The 18037-nt window shown below is 58.2% G+C and overlaps 1 protein-coding gene across 1 annotated transcript; it reads right to left on the bottom strand.

The window, feature by feature from the left end:
* Positions 1–5342: 5342 nt before the first annotated feature.
* On the bottom strand, positions 5343–6730 carry LY6D (lymphocyte antigen 6 family member D). The gene is made up of 3 exons (XM_069465923.1): positions 6679–6730; positions 5771–5869; positions 5343–5578 (listed from the first exon to the last, which is right to left on the bottom strand). The coding sequence occupies exons 1-3, from the start codon at positions 6728–6730 to the stop codon at positions 5343–5345; spliced, it is 387 nt and encodes a 128-aa protein (XP_069322024.1).
* Between the last annotated feature and the right edge of the window lie 11307 nt (positions 6731–18037).

Below are 18037 nucleotides of genomic sequence, written 5' to 3'. Positions count from 1 at the left end.
TATATATATATCCAGCACCCAACAATACAGAATTCATTCAGTTGAATGCCTAGCACTAATTACACACCACCACACATGCAAAGAAGCAGGAAAATCTGATACTCAATGAGGAGAAAAACTGATCATTAGAAACAGACCCAGCAATAACACAGATGAAGTATTAGTAGGCAAGGATATTAAAACAAATATTGTAAGCATATTTCATATGTTCGAGAAAGTAGAAGAGAGCATGAACATGTAGGAGTTTTTTTTTTTTAAAGATACAAATCAAACTTCTAAAGATGAAAAGTAGATTTGAGATGAAAACTGTGCTGGGTGGGATTAACAACAGATTAGGCTGGAGAAGACAGATTAGAGAACCTGAGTACCCAGCATTAGAAACTACTAAAAGGAATCGCAGAAGAAAAAAGACTGAAAAAATTAACACAGCATCACGGAGCTACGGGACCACTTCAAGTGGCCCACTGTGTGCCACTGAAGTCCCAGAAGGGGAAGAGAGGATGAAAGGAAAAGAAAAAATATGCAGGAAAATAGTGGCTAAACTGTTTTCAAATTTGATGCAAATGTAAACCCATGGAACCCAGAAACTCAACGAACCCCTAAGCACTAGAAATATGAAAAATACCACATCAAAACACATCATGATTAAATTGCTCAAAACCAGTGACAGAAAAATATTAAAACAGACATTATATGCAAGCATTGAAGATAAGGATGGCAGCAGAGTTCTTGTCAGAAACAATGCAAGCCGACACAATGATGCTGTGCTGTGTTTAACATACAAAACACCCATAACACAAAAATAAACAAAACCACACCTGTCAACTTGGGATTATATACCCAGCAAAAATAAAGGTGAAATAAAGAATTTTTCAGATCTACAAAGGCAGAAAAAAATGCACTACCAGCAGACCGGCTCTAGAAGAGATGTTAAAGGAAGTCCTTTGGGCAGAGGAAAGTGACACTACATGGAAATAGGAATCCATGTAAAGAAATGGAGAGCGCCTGAAATGGGAAATATAAGGTAATTTTTTAAAAAATTTGAATCACTTAATAAGATAATTGCTTGAAGCCAAAATAGTAACAATGTATTATGGAATTTCTAGCAAGTGTAAAGTAATTGTATGACCACAGTAACACAAGTAGACCAGGAGGGAGAGAGTGGAAGTACACTGCTGCAAACTGATTATACTATGTGTGAAATGGTATACTAATAAGTAAAAGATGTGTACAAAAGCACTAAATACCACTAAAAAAAAGAAGGAAGGAAAAATCTACAAGCTCTAGCTAATAAATCAACAAAGGAGATAAAATAGAATTATAAAAAATTAACTAGTTACAGGAAAGCATAAGGAGGAAAAAGGAAAAAATAACCGATGGGACAAATAGAAAATAAATAGCAAGGTGATAGTTAAACCCAAACACACCAATAATGACACTATGTGGTCTAAACACCTCAAAAAACAGAGGTTGTCCAGATTGGATAAAAAGAGAAAGAGTCAAGTATAAACTGTTTTCAAGAAACTTACTGGATATATAAAAACACAAATAGGTTTAAAGTAAAAAGATGGAAAAAGATATACCGTGCTGACATCAGTGAAAAGAAAGCAGGAATGACTACATTAATATCAAAGTGGGTTTAGAGTGAAGAACATAAAGAGGGATATTACCAAATGATAAGTGGGTCTGCTCATGACAAGGACACAGCAATCCTAAATGCTCACACACCTAACAATTAAGCCTTAAAATACACAAAGCAACAAACAATGCCTGATAGAACGAAGAGGAGTAAAAGAAAATCCCTGATAACAGTTGGAGATTTCAACACTCTTCTCTCAATAAGTGATAGAAGTAGACAAAAAATCTGTATGGATGAAGACTTGGACAACACTACCAACCAGTGTGACCTACTGATTATATAGGATGCCACCCCTCAGAAGGAGAGCACACCTTTATTAACCAAGAGCATTCACCAAGATTTATCATATTCTATGCCATAAAACAAAACAAATCTCAATAAATTTATAAGCATTGGAATCATATAGATCATTTTCTTGGACTACAATGGAATTAAATTAGAACTCGGTAACAGAAATATATCTTTAAGATTCCCAGATACTTAGAAGCCAAGTAACAACACATTTCTACATAACCTATGGGCCAAAAGAGAAACCAAAAAAGGAAATCAGAAAATGTTTCCAACTGAATGAAAATACCATCCATCAAAGTTGGTGGACACAGGGGCCCTAGAGGGAAGTTTTACCCTAATGGTCTTGTCAGAAAAGAAGAAAGTTCTCCAAACATCAACCTAAACTTCCACCCTCAGAAATTAGAACAAAAAGAGCAAATCAAAGCCAAAGTAAGCAAAATGAAGGACAGAACAAGAATAAGAGCCAAAGAAATCAATAAAATAGAAAAAGAAAACTAATAGAGACGATCACTAAACCAAAAGTTGGTTCTTTGAGAACATCCCTCCAAGAGCAGGGACCATGGAACCCCCTCACTGCCCGCCCCCCGACCCCCCCCCCCGGCAGTCCTGCTTATTCATGGCAGGGCCAGAGAGAGAAGCCTATCACAAGCCACATCTAGCTGCTCCTGGGCAGGGTGGTGACCCCCACACCCTCTGTAGGGCCCAGGAGTCCAAGGTGGGCTTGAAGGGGCCCCTCTGACCTCGGCTCCTTCCTTCTGCTTGGAACGCAGGCCACATTGGGCCATGAGGAGAACAGATGCTAGAAAGGGTGAGTGTCTGGGTGTCCCTTCTCAGAAGGTGCCATCAGTTGCTTTTGCAGAATCTCCCTGAAAAGCAGCCCTTTGTCTCGAAATTGTACTTTGACTAATGTTAGCATTTCTATTAAGGCATAGGGAAAATTTCGTCTCAGTGTGCCGGATGGGCAGGAGAGGCAGCCCTGCACCCCATGAGGGGGTCGGAGCCCCAGCCCTGGGTGCTGGCTGCACCTCAGGGTGGCTGACCCTGGAGCCCTACCCTACACTGTCACCTGCCCCAGACATCACTGTGCATGTGCAGGCTCTGGCAGAGGGAGACCCTCCTTCAGGGGCCAGCCTCTCCGTCTACACTCACAGGGCTAGGGGCAGTTGGAGAAGGCCACCACCCCTGGCTCTTGCAGGCCCTGCCCCGGAGCTGTTGCTAGGGTGGGGCTGGGGTCAGGATGGGGCTAGAGCAATTGAAGGGGCTACCCAGTGGGGTCACAGAGGCAGACAAGTGGCTGGGAGCCTGGGATGGGGACCCTGAGAGGCTGGGGTCAGAGGGCAGTGATGGGCTGGGAGCTAGGACTGTTCTGGGGCTTGGTCTTGAGTCCTGCCACGTCACAGGCCCTGCTGTGGCCAGCGGGAAGCCTGGCCCTCCCAGGAATGTGCAGCTGTCTCCCATGTCCGGGCCGTCTCCAGGATGGACTAGGCACAGAGCACCCTCTCCTCCCCCAGGGTGGATGTGCCTGTCTCTGGGCTTGGATTCCTGCGGCCAGCCTGCTGTGCGAAGGCAGCAGTCACTCCTCTCTCCAGCCTTGGTTTCCACACGTAGAAATGGGATGGGTCTGCGGCCTGCACACTCACCCCTCTGCTGTCCTGCATGACTCCCAGGTCCACGTGCCTTTCCCCTCTGGCCACCCGTCCAGAATGGGCCAGAAAGGGGCACAGATGGGGCCGCTGGCAAGTGCTGGCGGGCACAAGGGAGGATGACGCTCCCTTCGCAGGTGCCCCGATGCCTGGCTCTCCAGTGGCCACCAGGGGGCGCACTGGCCCCCACTTGGAATAGCTCCTGAGCCAGAGTGCAGCGAGGGGGACACCTGCAGCCCTGCGTGGCCAGGGCCCCCAGTTAGAGCCACAGGTGGCATTGACGGGGTGATGGCTGCACCGGGGGGTGCCAAGGGCACATGTAGGCTACTGAGCCGCCCAGTTAGGCCAAGAAGCAGCCCACCCAGGGGCGGGACTTAGGTGTAGAGAAGGGGCCCCACAGTCAGGGGGGTGGGGCAGCGAAGCTCACCCCAGACCAAGCCCTGGGCTGTGATGCGTTGGCCTGGGTGGCAGCCCTCCAGAGCTCTCTTCTGTGGCCCAGGGGAGGCGGACGGCTGTGTGGTCATGGGCAATGGCCTCACCAAACCACAGGCCACCTCTTAGGGTGTCCAGCACCCCGGGCTCTCCACTGGAACTGGGGACAGTGCCGATGCCTGTCTCGTGGTGTGTGAGAGCAAAGAGGCGAGTGCCTGGACCTGGGGCCAGGAAGCGCCACTGGCCGCTCACCAGCTGCCACACAGGGTTTTCCAGGCCAGGCCTGCAAGGGTGCCAGCCCCAGTGGGAGTCAGAGCCTGTGCGGACCTCCGGCAAGGCCTGCTGGGAAGTGGGGCAGGCCTGCCGGGAGCTCTGGCCCTCCCCGGTGGGAAGGGCTGCTCGCTGGGTGTCTGCTGGGTTCCTGCTCTTGTGCCACCTCACAGCCTCGTGCCCAGAAAGTTGCCAGAACCCAGGCAGCGAGCCTGGACCCCTCCCTGCCTCTGGCAACCTCACCTCGCCCGTGTGCTCTTAGTCACGCTACCCGCATGGTGAGGTCTTGCCACGGGGGCTTCTGAGCTCCCGGGGACGGGGTCACCCCAGGCAGCTGGACTTGCCTTGGGCCATGGCTGTGGGCAGTCAGTGCCTGCAGAGGTTCAAGGCTGGGTTTGGGCCTGAGGTGTCTTGAGCCAGCCCCTTAGAAGGCTCTTAGACCAACGTCTCAGGGACGTGGCCTGGGGTGGGGTGGGGGATGCTTCTCCCCTGAGTGCTGTGGAGGCCCAACACCCTTTGCACTGCTCTCCACTCAGACCTCCCTCCAGGAATGCCCTCCACCTCCGGGACTGTGACGGAGGTGCCTAGGCAGGATCCTGTCCCTCTCCCAGGGTGGGTGCTGACGGTGGCATTTCAGGTATCATTCGCACACTGCCACACTTCCACACTGCCATGACCTGCCCCGGGTGACAGGTGTCAGAGGCTCGAGGGGACCTGAATGGCCTGATCCCCCCACCACGTCCCCCGCTCCCGGGATAGCATAGACACACCACTCTGGTCTTAAATCATTTATTCCTGTGCAGAGATTTGAGTAGAAAAAGAAACGGTAAACAAACAGAATGAATACAAAATCAAAAGGGACCAGAATGACTTCTGTCCTCTGCCCTTCATGCTGCTGGGGGCTGCCTCCTCTCACCCTAAGGGACTGCCCCAAGTCACTAGTGCTCCAGGGCCCAGCCCCAGGCCTTCCAGGGAGACTAGGGCATCTGCACCCCCATCACGGCTAGGGAGGGGCTGTGAATCCCTAGGAAAGGGAGGGAAAGGGATGAGAGCCCTTCCCTGGGGGGTCAAAGGCTGGGGGCCAAAAGGAGAGCAAGCAGGCCCAGGGCCAGCCCCAGACCAAGGGCAGTGCTGGCGAGTGGGGCCCGGGCGGGCACTGAGTTGTACAGCTTCTCATTGCACAGGTCCCCCCGGCAGCACAGGGTGCTGCTCGTGCCGCTGCTGACCTGGCCTTGCTGGGTGTAGGTGGGTGTGCACGACTCCACGCAGTCCTTCTTCACCAGGTTCCCCGACAGAGGCTCCACTGAGTGGGGGGAGGGTGTGGTCAGGCCTAGCGGCCACCTCTCACCTACTCACACCACCCAGCTCACACCCGTGGCAGCCCATCATTCAGCCCCCGGCCAGCATCCTCCACCTCTGGGCCAGTGGCACCAGTGTGACCAAGCAAGCTGTCACCCACATCACCCCTGCTGACCGCCCTGGGGACGCCACTCACCCGTGGTCATGGTCCTGCAGAAGTTCGAGCTGGCCGAGCAGGTCTGTGGCTGCTTGCAGTTGGTGGTGCTGGTGCACACATGGCAGCGGAGGGCCCGGGCTGGTGGCGAGGGTGGCAGGGGATCAGTGGGGCCTGGTCCACTGCCCCCAAAGACCCCTCCTGAACAGAGCCCCTAGCACCCCTGCCCTAGGCCTGTCCCCTCTGAGTCTGGGGCCCTGCCGGGCTTATATCCTGAATACAGCCTCAGATGTCAGCTCAGGTGCCACCACCTGGAGCAGGGGCCCCGCCCTGGGCCCTGTCTGGGGAATGGTGAGGAAGCAAACGGTCTGCAGTGCATTGCAGACCCTTCCTCTAGAGGATCAGGGAGATCTGGGACTACACTAAGAGCAGCTCTCAGAACAGGGCTGCTGTCCCCCACCCTAGGGGCTGTCTCCAGAGTGGACAGCGGTGGTTCTGAGGGCCTGACTGAGCTGAGGCCCTGGGGGCTGTCAGCTTGGCTGCTCTGAGCCTGTGGGGGCAAGGGCTGGGTCACTTCCTGGCCTGTCTTGGGAGGGAGCTGGGGACCAGGAGGGGCTGGCAGCAGGGGCTGGATGACCCCTGGGGGAGGCATCTCAAGATAACTCCCGGCTCTACTGCCTCTCAGAGTGTCTGTGACTTCATGGGTTCCTTCTAAAATTCTCAGATTCTGAAATACTGAAAATCTGATCCCATTAAGTTAAGATGTGGGTTCATTTTGGTTTAAATTCTAAGAGTCTAGCATCCCACAATGTCAGGGTTCCCTGAGCCTGAAGGCCAAGAACTTCTAGTGTTTGATGATGGCCAGTGGGGCCCATCCTGGCTGAGGCTAGGGTCTGGCACACAGACCAGAGCAGCCCACCCCACCCAGTCCCCTTGGCCCAGCCCCTCACCTGGTCCCACGGCCACAGCCAGGGCAGCAAGGAGCAGCAGGATGGTCTTCATCTCTGGCGTTGTCTGGGAGCAGTGGGGGCTCCTCCTCTCCGGAGGCCTTATAGCTGGGACCCGGGAGGGGCGGGGGTGGGCAGAGAGCCAGCAAGTGGCATTCCTCCCAGACCTGCCCCGCCCTGCCTGGCCCACACCCACTAGCCCAGCTCTCGCCTGGCCTCTTCCCCAGGCAGCGGTTTGCCCCCTCCCTCGGGGCCCAGCGGGCGGCGTGGACAGGGGCCCCCAGTGTCAGTCCTTCCCAGTTCTGGGCCCGGCAGCTCGCTGTGACTGTCTCTGTCTCTCCCTGCCCTGGTCTCTGTGCCTCTGGGTGTCTCTGTTCTCTCGCTGTCCATCCATTCCTGGGTCACTTTGTCTCTGACCTGCCACCCACTCTCCGTCTCCGTCTCCATGCTTGTGTCTTTGCTCTTGTACCCCCACCCTCAGATAGTCCCTTCTGCAGGGTGGCAGCCTGTGCTGGGTGCCGTGAGTGCCTGGGCTGTGCCCAGGGGCTGGGAGGCAGCAGGAGGAGGGCTGGCCCTGCCTTCCTGGGCTCTGGGCTAGGGTTGCTGGTTCCACTCAGCAGAGCCCGGAACAAGGAACCCCACAGAAGCAAAGGTCCCTGCTGAGGTGGGAGGACTTGGGGTGGCATGGGCTGCTGGGGTGTGGGAGGTGGATGAGAGGCCGCCCCCTGGGAGAGGTGAGTGTTGGGCCAAGTGAGGGCCATGAGGACCCCTCTTGGGACCATTGTAGCACCTGGGGGCCTGGGGGCCGGGGCAGGGGGTGGAGGCCAGGACTCAACCCCTCATTGCACAAGGAGGAACCGAGGAACCTGTATCTGTCCACCAGCCCCGTGCCACCCTCTGGGGGCCCAGGACCCCTCCCCATGGAGGGAGGCCTCTCTCCCTCTGCTCCTGACCTCCACACCACCCCCCTGCCCCCGCTGCCTGGAGGAGCAGTGTCACCATCCTACTTTGTGGTTATTGCCCAACGTGCCTCTGCCCTGGTCCTCCCAAGACTGTTAGCTCCTCTGGGCCGGGTCCCCAGTGCCCAGGGCCCCAGTGCAGGGTTTGGGGTCTGCTGCCCAGTAGGTGGGAGGCAGGTCCCACCTTCACCCTGTTTGTACTCATGGAGGATCTCTGAGACCCCACCTGCCTGTAGCAGGGCGAACCCCTCTCCCTGCTGGCTTCCCCGTCTACCTGCTCACTTGAGCCTGGCAGCCCCTTGCTGGGTGGTGTGAGTGGGACCCACAGAGGCCTCGTTCTGCCCCTGCCCTGGCAGGCCAGGCTACGGTGAGAGGGTCCAGGGCACAGATGGAGATCAGCCCTGGCCTGGCCCACCAGCTGTCCCTGCCCGAGACCTGTGGACATGCACCAAGCACACGGCAGGGCTGGCCTGCTGCTGGGAGGGGTCTTGGGCCAGGCCAAGGTGCCTGGAGCACTGTGGGCCCTGGGCCGGTCAGAACTGGGCTGGAGACCCTCGGCCCCTCCCCCTGGCATGCCCTGGGCAAGCCAGCTCCTGTGCTGGGCCTTACCTCTCCCTTGCCAGGTAGGGTAAAGTTACAGCCACAGCACATGTGCTTCCTGAGAAGGCTCCGTGTGACTCTCCCTGAAGCAGTCGCTGCACCTGGAGGACCTGCCTGAGGGCAGAGGGGTCAGGAGGCAGTGCCTTCGGAAGCCCAGGAGGGGAGCAGGGAGAAGCCCCCTGAGGAGGCCCCGCATCTGTGTCCGGTGCCTGGTATGGCCCCTTGTCCTGCTTGCTGGTCCCAGGCTCACAGGGTTTGTTCAGCGCAGCTGGAGTCTCACTGGACAAGGCAGGTGACACAGGGGTCCACACCCCCACACAGCGGGAAACTAGCCCCCAGCTCCAGGGCTTCCCTGTGCACGGGGCCCACTGCAAGGCCTGGGTGGGTTGGGCAAGGGTTTGTCAGAGGCCTTGGGAAGCAGAGCTCTGGGCTTGGTGACAGGGTAGTGACTAGGTGGGGAGGACAGGTGGGGAGGGGTGACTCACTGGGGCCAGGGGGCATGGAAGCTGCTGGAAAAACAGGTTTGGGATTCCTGCTGGGTTTGGTGGAGCTGTAGGGTCTATGACGACAGGTGGACTGGGAGTGGAGGTCTGGGTGTGGGGCCTCGGGGCGGTGGGCTTCCCATGTCTGGGCTGGAGAAGGCCCTGAGGGGCGCTTCAGACTCCACTGTGGCCATGTCCCTGGGGGAATGCAGGCATGGAAGCTGAGGCCGAAGCTGGGTTCCAGTCCTGTGGGAGGAGGCAGGACTGTCCTCGAGGATGTGAGCTACCTGTCCCTGGCAGTCTCCCAGCAGAAGCATGGACAGCAGCCCCAGACACGGTTTACTTTCAGGGAAAAGTGGGTGATTCTGACGCCAGGAGCTTTTGGAGAGCTGGGAGCTTGTGAGGGCAGTGCAGTCAGGGAGGGCTTCCTGTAGACAGTGGTCTGGCTGGGGCCTTGGTGGCAGTTCAGGTTGCAGTGGGGAGAGAGACGCTACCATGGTCCCCTATGTCAGCCCCCTGCCAACATCCTTTTACTGGTGAGAAAATGAGGGCAAAGAGGGCTGGGCAGGTGCCAGGACACCCTGGGAGTGGGGTGGCAACTGATAGGGTCTCGGGCACTTCCTATCACCACTGGCATCTCCTCCCTCCTCCCCTGGAGAGAGTCATCTCTTTCTAGAGCCTGGCCCCTCTCGCCAGCCCCTGGGGCCAGGGCCCTGCATCTGACTTGTACTATCAGGAAGTTGGCAGCAGGAACGACAACAGAGGAGGCAAGGAAGGGGGGTGGGGCAGTGATACCACCCCACCCCCAGTCCTGCCAGCTCCCTGAACTTAGCGGGCTGGGGAGCCAGGTGCGGGAGCAATCCTGAGCCTCTGTCTGGGGCAGACGTTTCCTGCTCATGCCCCTGCCGCCTTCCTGTCCTCTCCCCTTGTGCTGCGCCACTGGCATCACACAGGGTGTGGGGACACAGAGAGGGAGGCACCTGGCTCAGGGCGGCACAGCACAATACTCCAGGCCTTCTGAAAGTGCAGCCCGAGGCCGTACCCTGGTCTGGGGTGGACACCAAGTGGACAAGTCAGGCCCCTGGGCTGGAGGTGCTGGCAAACCCTGGGGCATGGGGAGGGGCTTCTTCAGCCTCAGGTGGCCACATGGCAAATGCACAGTCCCAGCCACAGCCCCAAGGCTCTAAAATGCTTCCCGTGGCCGGGTGCGGTGGCTCACACCTGTAATCCTAGCACTCTGGGATGCCGAGGCGGGCGGATTGTTTGAGCTCAGGAGTTCGAGACCAGCCTGAGCAAGAGCGAGACCCCGTCTCTACTAAGAAAATAGAAAGAAATTATATGGACAGCTAAAAATATATATAGAAAAATTAGCCGGGCATGGTGGCGCAAGCCTGTAGTCCCAGCTACTTGAGAGGCTGAGGCAGGAGGATCGCTTGAGCCCAGGAGTTTGAGGTTGCTGTGAGCTAGGCTGACGCCACGGCACTCACTCTAGCCCGGGCAACAGAGTGAGACTCTGTCTCAGAAATAAAATAAAATACTTCCCTCTGCCCTGAGGTGCTTCATTCATTCATTCAACAACATCTTATAAGGACCTGCCATATCCCAGGCACCGTGGGTATAACAGAGACCAAGAGAGGGGAGAGGCAGCGCCCAGCCCAGGGCCCCCAGACCGTGCAGGCAGGGGAGACACAGTCGGTTGCTGTGTGGCACACACCTAGGAGTGTGACCATATGGAGACTGAGGGACCTGGGGCTCGGGGACCTCGGGAGGACTGACCTGGGTGGGGCCACCTAAGCTGATACCTGAAGGGCGGGTGGCCAGGTAGGGTGTCAGGGCCCAGGCTCCAGGCCCCCTGTAGCCTAGTGTGTCACATCCTTTTTCTGCCTCTTTCCTCAGCAGCTCCATGAGTCAGGCAGCTGAGTGATGCAGGGTCTGTCTCGGGCCTGCTCTGCTCCTCTGTGTCACACACCTGCACAGGTGGGGCCTTGGATGGCACAGAGAGGGGCAGGCCTCACTCGGCATCACCACAGCTGGGCCTGGTCTCGGGCCTGGGCCCTTCCCCCACACCCAGGCCTCTCCACTCCTCCCTCCTGGCACAGGAGTCACCTTTACACATGGAGCCACAACCTTAGACATGAGTCTCTGTCACCTGCTTCCCATGAGGTGGGGGGAGGTTTCCCAGGGCCTGGCATGGCCCTGCCATGTCCTAGATCATCCCCTGGGACCCTGGCCACCAGCAGCACCTCCCCCACTGTTGGGCCTGGCTGCTGGGTGCAGTTAGCTCCATGGGCTGGGCCAGGGGCTGCGCTCAGGGACAGCTCTGCCCCTCTGCGTGGGGCCCGCAGGCTTGCTGGGCCTCTCCCTCCTGCCCTGCCAGCATGCAAATCCAGGGAGCAGCTGCATGGACAGGGCAGAGCTTGAGCAACGCTTCCCTGCCTTGGGGTGCACCCTGTTCCCAGGAAGGGCTGGACTGGGGCCCTGGATTCCTGAGGTCCAGGAAAAACAAACCAGTTCTCAGGCCCGGCTGGTGGTGCCCACAGGTGAAGGCTGGCGCCATACCAGCACCTAGGACCAGCATGAGGACACCCCTCCATGGAGCCTTTGGGTGGGCCCTAATTGTCAGACAACCTGCTGTGTCCCTCTGAGGCACTGGCATTCAGGACTCTGGCCAGGGGTGCCCAGTGCTGAGGTCTGGGTGATGAGGGAGAAGCCCTCAGTTCACACCATGGTCCTCCATGAGGTGGGGGGAGGCCTACAGAGGGGTGGGGCCACAGAGCCAAGGAACCATGGGGATCTCAGAGTCCCAGGACTGCAGGCTCTTAGCAGTATGGGCTTGCAGAACACAGAACCTTAGAATTTCGGAACTCAAAGAATCTGAGTGGGAATCAGGTTCCCTGGCGGTGGTTCATTCTCTGCATGATAGGACAAGCTCTAACCAGGGTTCTAGGGGAGGACAGAGGAGTTTGTGCTCATGCATAACTCCTGGGGTCTCCCCTCTGCTATGCCACATCTCCCTCCACCTCCTGCTGTAGCCTGGAGCTTATGGCTGCCAACTCTTAGCTCAATGGGGTAGGATCAAGGGTGGTGAACACAGAGCCCTGGTCACTTTCCTTCCTTATTCCCCTGCCTTCATTTGCTCCCAGTATCCACGCACACATCTATCCATTTACCATCCACCCCTTGACTCATTCCACCCCTTGACTCATCCACCCAGCCACCCATCCATCCATCCATCCATCCATTCACCCACACTCATCCATTCATCTATCTATCCATCCATATCCATCTACCCATCCACCTGTCAACCCATCCACCCATCATCCCTCTATCCACCCATCCATCCTCCATCCATCCATCCATCTACCATCTGTCCCTCCATCTATCCAATAAGTATTATGTGAAGAGCACCAGCCATTTGCCAGGCAGCATGTTGGGTTATATGCAGGAATGCAGATGTGAACATCTGCACCCTCACAGAGCTCACTTTCTCAGGGCACCATTCCATAAAGACAACAAAATGCATTCTGAGATGTCAGGTATGGAGGGGGCCTGTGAAGACAAGTAGATAGAGTGACCCAGGGAGGGTGGACCAATGGGTCAGACCTTTTGACCACCTGAGGGAGACATAGATGAAGTGAGTGCTGCTGGCACAATGTGGCTTTTCCCTAGTCCCTAGTGAGAAAAGAGCCCCAAGGCATTGATTACATCCCTCCAGACTGTCCCCTTGTGGATGGGCTGCTTCCCACCAGCTGCCCTGCTCTCAGGACGGGCCTTCACCTTCTTACTCTCCCTGTGGTCCTCTCTTTGACCTTGGGGAGTTCCTGCACCACCAAAGGCTCTCTCTCTTGTGAGTCAGTGCAGACCAGCTCCGGGGGAGGTCCCAGCAAGACTGTGGAGGTGGTGGCCTTTAGCACTTCCCAGGCAAGGGCTACTTGGTGGTCTGCGGTGCCTTTGTCCCTCTAGGCCGTCTCCAGCAGGATGTCCCCACCTGTGGGCACTGCCCTCAGACTACCTATGTGTCCTCTAGGAGATAGTTACTATGTCTCTATCTCTTTCTCTCTCTCTCTGTCCCCTCCGCACTCTTCCCTTTCCTATTCACACACACCTTCCCCTGACAAGAGAAAACGGTAATTCACAAAGCTCATAGAGTAGACCCTGGAGGAGGCTCTGAGACCCTCGGGTCTACAAGCAGTCACTGGCAGCTCTGGGCTGGCAACACCCAGCCTGCAGACACATGCTTTCTAAAGATTATGTGATAATTTAGGGGGTGGGAGGAGCCTTTGGGAGGACACCATTGATCCTAGCCCTTCAGAAGGAAAGAAAAACCTGACATGCACGCACTGTGTGTCCTGTCCTCCGCCTGTCATTGGCACCAGAACCTCTCACAGGGCAGTGTGAGCTGCCCTTGCATGGCCTGGGGCTGAGGAGGCCTGTCTCTGTCCCTGACTGCACACCCCACCCAGCCCCAGGCTCAGGTGGCTGCTGAGCTTTGAGGCTGGAATAGCTGCCTGGTCACTCTCCACTCAGCCTCGTGGCCCCCGGGATCTGAGTTTGGCGCTAGATTCATCTAGAAGGTTTGCATGTTGTTGCAATCCTCCCTAAGGGTGAGGACAGGCCTCCAAGGGAGGGAGGAGGGTCCCAAGCCTGGCTCATTGCCACAATCTTAAGAGCTTAAGGGATCAAGAGGTGTGTCATCACAACCCAGGAGGTTATGTAAGAGGGCAGGGTGGGCGGGTCCTCGGGGAGCAGAGGTGCTGGGGGAGGGGATGTGGCTGCCAGAATCCCGGGAGCCCCCCCAAAACTGTGCTGGGGACAGAGGGGCAGCCTTGACCATGAACCCAGGTCACACAGAGCCGGGTTGGCTGGAGGGGACCTGAGAAAACCCCATCTTTGTTCCAGAATTCCTGGCTGTCACAGCTGAGTCTAGCACAGAGCCAGCCCTAGCTTCCGCTTCCTGTGTGTCATTTTGTCTGGCCCCAGCTCTTCTGGGCCCAGTCCCTCCCCCTGCCCCACCCAGACCTCCCCGGGGCATTTCAGGGGTAACATGTCCCAACCTACTTGCAACCCACCCCTCGCCCGAGTCCACACCTCCCAAGTCCTGGGGCACCCTTCACCCCTCTTCCTCTGCCCCCACGCCAGTGCTGCCACGGTGCGCACTCCTTTCCCAGGGAGAAGCACACTCTGGACTTGGGTCAGACAGAGCCCCTCCCCTGTAGCCTCCCTCGGAGCCCCCCATGCTCTTAGCATCTGCCCAGCCTCCCTGCCTTGCCTGGGGCCCTGCCCAGGCTGGCCGTGCACTACTCTCGTGTAGCCCGGCTCCCACATTGTCCCACCCCGGGGTCTCCTCACAGTTCCTGAGCCCTTTCCTGCCTCTGGGCCTCTGCACATGCTGTCCCCATCTCAGCAGCACACCCAGGCCTTTCCCTCCCACACGGCCCTTGCCAGGCACTGAGGCCCACCAGGGTTTGTCACTTTGCTTGCTGTCCCCAGCCTCTCCTGCTTCAGGGGCAGGGACTGTGCCTGTCTCTGTGGTGTCAGAAGCTGTGGGGTGCCTGGTATGCAGGAGGCTCTCTCTCAGTGACAGCTGCTTGTGACTGTGGGGAAGGTGTGGGGGCAGGGGGAGAACTCAGGCTTCCCGAAGACCAGGCTGCCCCCCAGGAGCTGTGGGGCCAGGCAAGTCCACAGAGCTCTCCGTGTCTCAGGAGGAAGGGAGTCGATTACCTTTGTGTGGAAACGGTCCCCTGGCCCCACCCCGACCTCTGCACCCTGGCGCTGGTGCTCTTGCCGGAGTTGGCCACATCCATGTGGCTGTGACTCACTGGGAGGGGGGTGCCCTAAAGCGTGGGGCCCTTCCAGAGTCAGGAGGACCGGGAAGCCCCATCAGACAGGACAGTCAGGGACCCCCCTTCCTTAGGAAAGGAAAACCCAGCTTTGCTCCTGGGCAAGCTGCCCCCACAAAGCCCTGTACCCACCACCCTGTGCGTCCCTGCAGCCCAACAGCGGGGCCACGCAGGGAGGTCATGCCAGAGGCTTGGAGGGCCCCAACGGAGTGCTGACAGCCTGGCTTCACAGGCTCACCCAGCTGCCCTCAGCCTACCTTGTCCTTTCTTATCCTCCAGACAGCTCAAGGCGCAGTAATGGGGAGAAGCCCCCGTGAGACAGAAGGAGCCCTCTCCCCCTGGCCTGAGCCCTCTGCATCCTGGGCGCCGGGAGCACCTCCTGTGGCCCCAGCACAGGCTCGGGCAGGGATGTGCAGGGCACAGAGGGGTGGGGGACTCCAGTTTGGACACCAAGGGCTGGCAGCAGCCCTGGGAGGCTGAAGAAGTAGCTGCTGGGAAAGCCCGGCCATGGGGAGGGGCGAGGGAGGCTGCAGCATTCTCAGGCCAGCGGGGGTGGGGAGAGTCTGGGGGGGCTCCCTGCCGGGAGGCCTGGCAGCTGGGGTGGGTGGAGGCTGCAGAGGCTGCAGGAGGCTGGGCATCTGGCCTATGCACCTGTGTGGATTCTCAGAGGAGGCGAACATCTGCCTAGGGGGGCTTCCAGGATCAGGCACCCAGGCTGTGGGAGCCCCTGGGCTGTGGGAACCCTCCAGGCTATGGGAACCCCCAGGGCTGTGGAACTCCTGTCCCAGGTTGTGGAAACTCTCCAGGCTGTGGGACGTGGGAGCCCCCCCTCCTGGCCTGTGGGAGACCGCCGCCCCTCCAGCCCCGCCCCTAGCTGTGGGAGCAGCCTCTGCAGGCAGGAGGCCCGCTGCCACTCACTTGGACAGGAAGATTGTCCTGGTCACCTAGGGAAGGGATGTGAGGAATTAGGGTGGAGGGAGAGGACATCTCTATCTGGCTTCCAAGCACAGGAGGGCAGGACAGGAGGGCGAGGACTCAGGGTCCCACAGCAGAGAACCCTGGGTGGTCTGAGCAAGGGCACTGTGCCTGCCCTGGCAGCCAAGCCCTGGCGGATGGGGGGCCCTCACCCTGCCACCCAGAAGCAGCCCTGGGAGGAGACATGGTCTTGGGAGTCCTGAGTGGCCAAAGGAGTTGTGTGCCCCAGCAAGGACACAGGACTGGGGTGTGGGGTCGGGGGCCACCCTACAGGGCCCAGGACCGAGTGCACAGGGTGTGGGCATCCAGGGGGCAGCACAGACAGGGGACAGTGAGACTCAGAGGGCTTCCCAGAGGAGCACAGATGACACCCCTACTTGGGATTGTGTTTCTGCCACCCTGGCCAAGGGGCTCTGCAGACACGGGACTCCGAGGCAGCAGGCAAGTGCATTCCTCCCACCCGGAGCTTGTGCAGCGGGGACTCCCCCTCCCTCTGTAAAGTGTCCCTGCCGCCTCTGGGGGGGGCCCTTCCCCTCCCCGACGGTGAGGCTGACCAACAAGAAAGTCCCCAGACCTGACATCTTAGAGAAGGACCAAGCTGAGCTTGCAGTTTTATTCTCTCACAACAGCCTGGAGAGGGCTGGCAGATGGCACTGCTGGGGGTTAGGTTGGTCCCCACCTGACGCCCAGTGAGAATGGATGCCCCCCATTCCAATGCCTGGTCCTGAGCCCCAAGGTGACCTGTCTCATCTCTCAGTGGGCAGTCAGGGGACTATTTAAAAGGCCTGCAAATTCTCCTGGAAGGGGTCCCTGGCCTGGGGCTCTGGCCCAAAGACTGGGCCCCCCAGTGAGAGCGTGGAGGCAGTCCCTTCTCAGGGTGTCTCAGGGTGATGGGTGCATGCAGTAGCCCAGGGGGACTGGAAGGGTGGGCGGGGGCGGGTGGGAAGGAGGCGAGTGAGCCCAGGCCCAGGAGATGAGCAGCAGTGGAAGGCGGGAGGGAGGGCTGAGAAGGGGCTGGTGGAGGGGATGGATAGCCCCGAGGGTCCAAAGACCAAGCCTCTGAGCCTGTCCTTCCTGCAAGGGTCACGCTGGCACAGGAGGACACCAAGGGGCCTGAGGGAGGTCCTGCCAGGCAGGGCCCGAGCAGGAGGGACCTCCAGCCCCTGAAATGTGGGTAGAGGTGCTGCGGAGAGCTCAGGGGCTCTTCCCACTGACAGATGGCCTGGGGTCTCCAGGACCCCCGCTAAGGGCTGAAGGTGTCCTGGAGGTGGGGTCTTGGGGCAGGTGCTCCCCTCTGGTGCGTCCGGTCAGGTGGTTACTTGAGGCAGGAGCAGAGTTTCCCTCACCAGGGCTGTGGCCCCTCCAGGACTGGGAGGGGTGGGTGTGGCCTGGCGAGGGAGGAGGGGAGTGGCAGAGGACCAGGACCCTTCTCTGCAGGGTGGGAGTGCGGGAGCTGCGGAAGCTGCAGAGGAGCCCGTGCTGAGCCCAGCGGGAGCAATGGCCGGGTCCTCAGCAGGCCGCCCAGAGCAGTGCCCACAGCAGGCTGGCCACAACGCTGGCCCACAGGGCTCCGAGGCTGCCCGCCAGGCTCGAGGCGGCACTGCGGTTGCACTGGCTGCCCTGGCAGCAGGAGACAGAGAGGGCACGGCCGTCGGAGGACACGGTGCTATTGGGGCACGTTGGAGAGCAGGACTTCATGACCAGGATGCCACCCGGGCTAGCTGCGGAGAGAGGAGGGTCTGTGGGCGCTGCATGTCGTGCATTCCCATCCCACCTCCAGGGACCCAGGGACACCACGGGGCACCACAGCCACAGCCTGCTTTGGGGGCTCCAAATGCCTGTGGGGCCTTGAAGTGGCAGCTTGGGGGATATGTCCCAAAGAGAGACCAGGCTGCTCTGTGACATCTGGGACAGGGGGATTTGGGGGCTCGTCCCTCCTCCAGTTTCCTGCCTCCCTTCCCACTCCCTCTCTGGAGAGGTGGAGAGGTGGCCTGGCCCTGGCTCTCAGCCTTGCTCTGATGCAGGAAAGTCACATGAAATGGTCTCGTGTCCCATAAGCAGACAGAGTTGGGGCCTTGCCAGGGGGCCTGCCTCTGTGGCAGACTTGCTGGGCTTCTGCACCCACACAGTGGGGACAACAGCGTTCCTGAGGTGACCATGCAGCAGGCTGCTTAGAACCCAGCAGCTGCGGGGAAAGGCGAGTTGCTTCCCCTAACCCACACTGTTCAGGACATTCTGGAAACTGTAACCCTGGCCAAATGGACCTCTTGTTCAAAGCTGGCACAGGAACCACGGGTGGGGTGGGGGATTCTACCTCAAGGTGCTTGATCAGTCTGTGCTTCTGTTTCCTGGTCTGGAAAAGGTGGATTATAATAGAAACCCTCTCTGTGATTGTTCTGGGTTTAAATGAAGGAATTTCTGAGGAGCGTGAGGGCAGCACCAGGACACGGTGCATGGCGGGTGCTGGTTAGTTGTTAGCCCTGTGCAGTTAGCAGTGGAGTTAGAG

The sequence above is a fragment of the Eulemur rufifrons genome, chromosome 3 (assembly GCF_041146395.1).
Source record: "Eulemur rufifrons isolate Redbay chromosome 3, OSU_ERuf_1, whole genome shotgun sequence".
NCBI lineage: Eukaryota > Metazoa > Chordata > Mammalia > Primates > Lemuridae > Eulemur > Eulemur rufifrons.
The sequence above is the reverse complement of the archived record's forward strand: the minus strand, read 5'-3'. Positions and strand labels throughout refer to the sequence as shown.

Excerpts from the sequence above, each read along its gene's own strand:
- LY6D (XM_069465923.1), bottom strand. The coding sequence starts at position 6,730 with ATGAAGACCATCCTGCTGCTCCTTGCTGCCCTGGCTGTGGCCGTGGGA. Across the intron at positions 5,870-6,678 it reads GGCTGTGGCCGTGGGACCAG|CCCGGGCCCTCCGCTGCCAT; the intron begins GTGAGGGGCTGG and ends CCTCGCCACCAG. Across the intron at positions 5,579-5,770 it reads CTGCAGGACCATGACCACGG|TGGAGCCTCTGTCGGGGAAC; the intron begins GTGAGTGGCGTC and ends CCCCCCACTCAG.